Source organism: Poecilia latipinna, unplaced genomic scaffold (assembly GCF_001443285.1).
Source record: "Poecilia latipinna isolate Pla-1442-1.1 unplaced genomic scaffold, P_latipinna-1.0 Scaffold291, whole genome shotgun sequence".
NCBI lineage: Eukaryota > Metazoa > Chordata > Actinopteri > Cyprinodontiformes > Poeciliidae > Poecilia > Poecilia latipinna.
The window spans coordinates 191,809-200,668 of record NW_015112907.1 but is presented as its reverse complement, the minus strand read 5'-3'; the positions used below and the strand labels follow the sequence as shown (position 1 = coordinate 200,668).

At 36.8% G+C, this 8,860-nt stretch overlaps 1 protein-coding gene across 1 annotated transcript in view; it reads right to left on the bottom strand.

Annotated features, from left to right (window-relative positions):
• The window catches only part of LOC106948507 (adhesion G-protein coupled receptor D2), a 92,149-nt gene that overhangs the window by 18,289 nt on the left and 65,000 nt on the right, over positions 1-8,860 (bottom strand). Inside the window, exon 24 of the mRNA XM_015034227.1 lies at positions 6,885-6,958. Coding sequence (XP_014889713.1) covers positions 6,885-6,958 — 74 coding nt within the window. The remainder of the gene's footprint in view (positions 1-6,884; positions 6,959-8,860) is intronic.

Sequence of the window (8,860 nt, the reverse complement as noted above, 5' to 3'; positions counted from 1 at the left end):
CAACACTGGTGATTCCATACTTTTTGCCAGGGGTTGTAGAATAGGCTTTCTGGCTGATTTCTGATGCACAGATCAAAATTTCTTGAGTAAACTGACAAACATTAATGCAGCATAAAAAATAAAATAAAAAAAAACATTTACAATTTTCTCACTGTATTTACGTTGCTTTTAGGCGTATGTCAACTGATATCAATATTTATTGAATTTTTATTTATTTATTTATTTATTTTTACTGTCAACTGTAAATCTTATTTTTTTCCAGTTAACTCTTGTAGTATGAAATCAACATATAACAACTGCATCTGATCTACTTTTTATCTTGGGGTATAATAATAGTCTTACAACCTATCAATAGCTTCAACAATAACTTGAGGAAACATTTGAGCATAGCACAGTCTAATTGGTAGAGCAAGTCTCACCAGGTGGTGTCAAGCAGAGAGCTGCGACTAAACTTTGGCAGTTTCCCCATCACTCAAACAAAAGCAGGACTTCGGTGCAAAACCAGAAAGTGAGGCAGAGTTGAAGGAGCTGAGGAAATGCCGCCCTTAAACACAGTTGACTCATCCTGGTTGTCACTTTTATGGTAAGGCTGCGGGGGCTGTTGTCAGCAGCTGTTGAATGGAGCTAAAAGTAACTTGAAATCTAACTCAGTTACTTTTAAAATCAAGGTATCAGTAAAGGCACTAAGTTATTTTTTTTTTTCAAGGAGAAGTGCAAATGTGCAGCAAAAGCCAAAATGAGATGCAAACAGGTGTAACTGCACATCAAATCACTTTTTTCAAACAGGGCCATGCAGGTTTGCAGTTTTTCCTCCCTAAATAATGAACACCATTTAAAAAGCTGCTTTTTGTGTTTACTTGTGCTGTCTTTGACTAAGATTTAAATTGGCTTGATGTTCTGAAAAACTAAAGGGTGACAAACACACAAAGAAATAGGAAATCAAAAAAGGGGCAAACACTTCTTCACACCGCTACAAAATGGCAATGTATGCTACAATTGAATACAAATAGACTCACACATTTCCAGACCGCAGAAGTGTCAACTGAGAGTAACTCAGGTATTTGAGTCTTGTCTAATTAAATAAAGGCAAACATTCCTGGACAGATATTTTCTTCAAATAGAGGATAGTGGAATTTATAACATCCTGCGTCAACTTTACTTTGTATGACGATGACGATAGATGAGGTAAGGACGACTACACTCCTCTCCTGACCTGCATTCCGACATAAACAGGAAATTGCCTGCGGGAAGGAAGTCATATTTTTTACAGCTGTGCCCTGCGATGAGAACAGCACGGGGAGACCTGCCTTTCCAATATGTCTAAGAGCTGTGCCGAACATACCTACAATATGCCAGTCAATATTAAAAAACATGAATAATCCAGATGGCGTAAAAGGTAATGATACTCTTTTTATTTTAAGCAAGACTCTGGTATAGTCACAATTCAAAGAGTTTTTCCTCTACGAGCAACACAGACACCTTTGTCTCTTTGTTTCAGATTTTGGACGGTGATCAAGGCCCCAGGTTCAGACTCGGGGCTTGTGATGTGTCACAGAACAGGGATTTATGTGGCTCTTGTATCCGACGATAGTCATCACATCTGCAAGTCAAGGCAGTAAATCAGATTGATAGGCTGCACAGATTTCCATTTTCAAACTGGACCAAAGGACAGGAATTAAATGATGCAGATGTAGTCTGTGCCATCTCAAATTCCCTTCGGCTTGAGAGCATTTCACTTCTCAGCGCAAACGCCTTTTGTAGCGAGCTTTTGCATGCACGTCCATCGGAAGACGTGATTAATTTGCCTTCCAAAAAGAGACGTTCCATTTGTTAAAATGTAGAGGCTCAGAAAGAAATAATTTCATGTCCTACAGGAAGTGATTTAATGTGCAAAAAGACATGCACTTGTTTTTACTCTGTCCTTTTCCTGTTGTGTTCTGATAGGGACTTCCTCTCCCCAGTGGGGGTGGATACAGTGTCATCCGTCCATCCATCCCACCCACCTCAACCCAAGCATAACTCACAGAAATGTCATCATGCTGTCAAGCTACCTCAATAAAAATATTTCGAAACTTTCAAGACATCAGTACAGACGGACACCAGGAAAGTGTAAAGCACTTCCAACTGAGATCGTGTGAGGTGAGCTATAGCAAAGCATAAAAAGGTCGATGTTTGTGATTTTAACGTTGTAAACTCTGCTTAAGCATTTGAGAAATTTTAGTGTTGGTCTGGGTGCGGGGGTGGCTGCAGGCTTCACCTCAGCACTGGTAACACCAGGATGATCTTTTCCTGCCTGCCCCAGTATCTCTACGACCAACTCCCTTCCTTCCCGCCAATACACAGCGATAGGGCACAGCCTTACACACGTAACTGTTATAGAAATGTAAGCATCTTCTTTAGACACCATTCTCCCTCTGACACTGACTGAAAAAGATCAAGTTTTAAAATTCTACAGTCAAATTTAGATAAAGCAAAAGGAAAATGGGTAGAATGTTTTGGTCTTACTAGTTTTTTTTTTTTTTTTTGGTTTTGTCTTTGGAGATTGAAAGTAGAAATACATATTTCTTGCTGCTGTTGTTGTGGTTTGGGTTGGTGAGGAAACTTTCATACATGATGTGTTGCACAGGTTTGCTAGGGTTAGGGTTAGTGTTCAGTGTTACTCTACATTTAATCAATGAATAAAATATGATTTATCACTTATTAGCAAAATGTTGTAGAAAAAAAACATTTTCTTTTAATTTCAAAATTACTTTGTGTGACAATACTTTTGTATTTACTTCGCTATAAAGTATCTTTTGCTAAAATGACAGAACTACTGCATTTTTGATCCGATAACATTTTTCAGTTGGGTAAAGTTAGTCACATTCAAACAAAACTGGACATGTGCACAGTCACCTACAGATGGAGGAAACACTCTCAGTGCTGCCTGTGTCTGCTGAGGATGTGCGGTGCAGTGATGGCACATTAACGAGCAGACCCATGACAGCAGTGTGCTCAGCCTCACTGAAAAAAAGCCTGCTGCCAGTGTTTAATTCAATGAGGATTGTTTGAGTGAAACAATGGCTTTTGGCCCCATTGAGATTAAGGGAAGGGTGAGAAAGGTGTGTTTGTCAATGGCAGCTGACTGTATTTTTGTGTTTTAGCCCACTGGTGATCCCGTGGGTTCGATGGGGTCGTGAATCAGACGTATCGCTGTGGTGCAAGGGACATCCGCTGTTTTTCCAGGTAACACACAAAAACAGGTCAACAATGAGTAGCTAAAAGGGAAAATACAACCAGACATGCTCACTGTGGTACCATAAAGACTATTTAGAGACACTGGGAGTAAGTTGTGCTTATATTTAGGGTTACAGTTATTTTTAGTTAGAGTTTTCAAAACCATCTTACAATAAATAAATAAAATACACTATCTGATGAAGTATCTCATAAAGAACAGACAAAAAAAAAAAAAAGCCAGCCAACCCCATGGACAGTAGGGTTGGCTTTTTATTTTTATTTTTTATTAGCCACACCTGCTAATAAGGCTAATGATAAAACAAGCAATTGTTAAATGGTGGACCAACACTGATGCTGACAATACAAAAAGGACCTAGTCAGAACCCATGGTAACCTATTCCTAACATATAGTCTATTAAAATGCAAATACTTTTTCAAATGTTTCACTATACAGGAAAGTGACATTTTTGAACATTGTATAAATAGGGCCTGTCTAGCAGCCACTGGTTTTGTAATAATGTTTAATTGGCTGCTTTTCATGTCTGATAAGACCTTTGACTTCAAAACAGGTTTCCTGGAAACCAGTATTATGTAATTTGTCATTTACACTCAGTTCAGTAGCAAGTCAGAGGCAACAGTCTCTGTTTTTATTTAATTTTATTTATTTGGGTAGTTTGCATTCCATGTAGTCCACTTCGACTATGCTAATGGAGTTTACTGATTTAGAGCTGCAGGTCTTAATGAAAATCCTCTGCCTGATGATCAGTGCTATTGATCACGTTGAGCTCCTGTTTTAAGCGGGGCTAATTGATCAATCACCACAGGTTGCTTTGGATTAATGGAACATGACTGGTACATGAACCTGCAGCTCTCTCCTCCCAAGGCATTTTTACCTTTCAGGAGTGTTTATGTGTGAGATACAATTGATCTATGGGTACAGTTTTTTTTTAAAACCTTTGTGCACAACTTATAATGCATAATATGGTGAGGTGTTGTCCAGTTTAATTGAAGAATTTTTCTTGTCAGAGGTAATATTTAGGCTTCTACAAACTGAAAGTGCCTCTTCATAAAAAGGCATTATAAAGCAATAAAAACAAATTTAAACGTGTACTGATGGTCATCTTTTTTAAGATAACTTTTGACTATATTTGTGACAATGGAAATGCTCCAATCCATGATTTTTGGGTCATGATCTGATCCTTATATCTGAGTTTATTAATCCACAGATACCAATATTTTTCGATCCACGACCTATTAATTTAAGCATTTGCTGTTCAATTCTTATGATTTACAAGCTAATCGTATATAAACTGAGTCACGCTGTTGAAATTTGCACATATACTTTAACAGTTTAACAGTTACATAATAGATATTGAAAATATTCTTTTGTTCTCAAACTTACAATATGGTCAGTAGTTGAGATTATAAATATGCAGATGACTGAGACAAAGGAGAGAGTGGATAGTTGGGCATAAACCACAGTAGGCATTAGAACATACTGATTCTGTAAAAAGCTTTCAGCTCTCTGGTTTTACAGTAAAATGCTGTAAAAGGTTCAAAACCCACCACCACAAGCATCAACATCGCACTGCGGTAAATAGTAACGATACCAGTATTTGACCAGGAACCAATGGTGGATTGAATTGGGCCCATCTCTGATCACAGATTACACCGCTAGGTTGTCAGTATTGCACAAGTTACTTTGCAGTCCATGGATTTGAAAATGTAAAATTTGGATTGTGAAAGAACAAAACAACAACACACTCTTCAACAAACACAGAAAACTGTGATGTCACTCTACCTAAGAGCAGGAATCAACATTTTCCGCTAAAAAGTTACAAGGTCGGTCTAACACAAAAAGTCAGTAATAAATACAAAATATCAGTAATAAATACATTAAATTACTTATTTATGTTTAAGGAGTTTTATAAAGAGAGCTTTTCAATCACATGTCTGTGCTTAGTGTTCGCTCTAGGTAACAGTTAATGTAGAAAAACTCTAAGTTGAATTTAGAACATAGTCATAAGCGTTAACTACCATCCAAATATTAGTACACACATCCAGGTTCAAAACACTCCCTGTGAATGACTGACATGCTGACCGACCACTAGTGACTCCGCGGAGGCTTTGTTTTCTGTGCATATGAAAGAGTGGACTGGATATTCCAGCTGGCCTGTCATGGGACTCCCAATCGCGTGTGAACTGTACTCAGAGGGAGCTGCGGCTAACAGGTCCAACACTGAAGCACTTAGCAGGATGAAAAGGTCAGCTGGGGTGAGCTCAGCAGGGTAAACCAGGAATAGTTTTCTTTGTGACTCTGAATTGTTTGAGAAACATTCCGGCCATGTGGAATTTTAATCTTAGTATTTTTCAACTTTAGAGAAACAAAATAAATCCTTGTTACAATATATGTAAAAAGACATTCTATTCTATTTGCTTTTCACAAAATAACAATTAAAACAAATGCATTATTTGGATCTCATAACAAATTACATATTTCAATTTCCCACTGTTATTCATCTACAAACCTTTCCTTACAGAAACACACACACATCATGCCCACTTCCAAGCATTTAGCTAACCTTGACCAACTAACCAGCCACACACTCTGCTCAAATCCTGCTGTCCTAACTTGCAGATGGTGCGGAATGAGATCACAATTCCACCCAACAACCTCTGGTGTGAACTTAATTGTGTACACTCAGGTATTGGGTTTCAGAGAGCGTCTGAAACTCCCAGCAAGTGAAGAGAAACAGACAGAGTGAACTTGACAATGAGCGAGAGTGCGACAGCGCAAGAAGAGAGGGAGAGAGGCGCGGACCACCCAACAGCTGCAAAGGAAAACAAAGCCAGGGCAGCCGGAGAACAGAGTCGGCTTCGATCAGTTCGGAAGTAGGACAATTGAAAGATGTTGTGCAGGAGCTGCTTGCCAAGACAAGAAAAATGACAGAAAGTGAAGAAGAAAAACTGCATTTAATCATAGAGTTGATCCTAAACTGTAAATTTATGCAGTGTGTAGTGTTTAGCAGTATCAATACAAAATTCATACACATTATGAAAGTTGTTTATGTGAGCAGAAAAAAATCCTTTAAAACAATTACATACAAAAACAAACTTTACCCTTTAAGATCAGTTTTCAACACATACTGGGAGTTTCAGGAATGATAGCATAGTCAAAAATAAAAGATAATTTTAGAAAAAAATTAATATAGTTTTGTAAAGTAAACTGAAAAAAAAAACATAAATATTATGTTTTTTTTTTTGGTCTTTGTTTTTTTTTAACCAGATGAGCTTGCAAAACAATCTTATTACATTACATCATTTAATGATAGAGTTTATGATGAACATTTTTTTTTTCTTTTTTAAAAGGTAAATGCAATATTGTCTAAAGTGTATGAGAGGTTGTTTCAGTGGTGGCCACTAGGGGGATGAGTTTGTTAAATGTTAGTTCTGAAAGCTGGATGCTGGATGTGTTTCAGTGATGAGGCAGTCAGTTAAGCACTGAGCAGCCTGTGTCGGAGGTTTGGAGGAAGCCAGAAAGGGACTTATGCATCTAAATCTGTTGTCTACCTGTTGAGGCCATTTTCCTGTTTTCACAAACCACAATTTCCCTGAATTACCAATAATCTTATTATGTAAACTCTGTGCATATATAAAAAGAAAGTTACCTTTTTATCTGCTGGAGTCAATGTGGATGTTTGAAGCAGGGATTTTTCCTCAGCACATGGATTGGGTAACTGACCTGAAGACAGTCAAATGCAGGCATTGTTAGCTTTTTGAATTCCTGGGTGCACATTTTAAAACATTTTGTTTCTGCACATCATCACAAATTTTGTCTAATCGTGATATAAAAAAAGGTCATTAGAACAGAATCACTGCAATAACATGATATAAAATTAATCAAAGCAGAAAGTAACAACTTGCAAAAAGCTTTGAAGTATAAAAATGAAATAATTGAATATAAGCAATTTAAATATATCAGTTTCATATACATGTGAAATTTCATATCTGAAGAATATGAAATATTTAATTTGAAGAAGCTTTAAATTAAAATGAGACAGATATCACATTTTGACATATACGTTTATTTACACATCTTCAGAAAATATCTAAATATCTCTTATCTTACACCAACTGTGACATTTTACCTCTTTCTTTTTTATAAAAATCATGTAATAAGAAAAAATGTTTATTGAAAAAAAGTAAAAGTAAGTCCTGAAGCTGTTGATTTGTTTGACACAGAATGAGAAAGTCTTTTTTCTGTTTAGAAGAAACAGAAAAGTCAAAACATACTGGGTATGTTGGACCCTGTAAAGCTCTTAAATATTCTAGGTTAGTCTGCATATTCTAGGTTAAGAATAGAATATGCAGACTTTGTGAGTTTTTCGTTTGTCGTGAACCTATCTACTTCCTCTGATTGTCAACTGTCTTGTCTCTGTCATGTTATTCATGACGAGTCACCGCTGCTCTCCACCCCGACACTGGTTTATGGATTGGTCTCCGAGGACGACTGCTTATTTGAGCAGGGTGGGCAGCACGCCTTTAACACATGTATCTACACACATTATGCAGTATCTTCATCTGTCTCCGTCTCATTTATATGTAAAAGGGCAGAAGGGCAGGTGGCTAGTCGAAAGGAGAGAGGTCAGTGTCCTGAAGGAGTTTATCTCTCTGAGATGTCAAAGTTATGAATGTGAAGAAGAGGGAAAGCAGGACAGAATGGTGCGACTCAAAACAATCTGGAAAGCATTGTTTTGTGACCAAACTGATTTGTCACAGCCGTTACACTGTATAACTTATCTAAAAGTCCTCAAAGAGTCAAACACAAAGATTAGGTGTGAATTACAAAGGTTAAACAAATTTGACACATTTCTGTGTTTATTTGCTTAGAAGAGAGTTGCAGTTAGAATCACATTCATGTTGTCTGTGGCTGTGACTTTTGCTGTAACAAGCCAGAATTAAAAACACTTCAAAGTAAGAGAAAGACTGAAGTAACCACAGAATTTTGAAACTATGTGCAATGAGTCACATTGGTGCATTAATGACAACACAGCCATACACTGTAAACTGTTTCTCAAACCCAACTCCCAGAAAGTTCAATTCATTTGAATGCAAGCACTGTAAAATCCTTCAGTGTCCATCATTAGTGACTCAGATTAAATGCTGAGTTTGTGAAAAAAAAAGACACTTATTGGAAAATTTAAAGCTAGCAGAATGAAACTGCAGTATATTAGATGATGGAAACAAAATATTTGTATTATTGAAGAAACAGTAAATGTTCTTTAGTTCTACTACATAACTTCTCCCTGATGCTTCACAGTACATCCAGGAAGGCAAATCTCCCTGCCAGGGCAGCTTTATGAGGTAAAACCTTTTACTCTGATGGTCTGATTTGGCCTGCGACAGCAGTAAAATGATGATACCAGAAAAATACCCCAAAAAAGCTTTCTGCAGTATAAACAGACCTTTATGTAAACAAAAGTACAAGTTCAGAAATTGTTTCATTTTACGATGATCACATTAGATCATACAGTGGGATCTGACAAGAGGTAAAAAAAAAAAAAAAAAAAAAAAAAAAAAAAAATTTTTAAAAATTTTAAAAATTTGGAAATTTTTTTTGGGGGGTTTTTACAAATAAAATTAA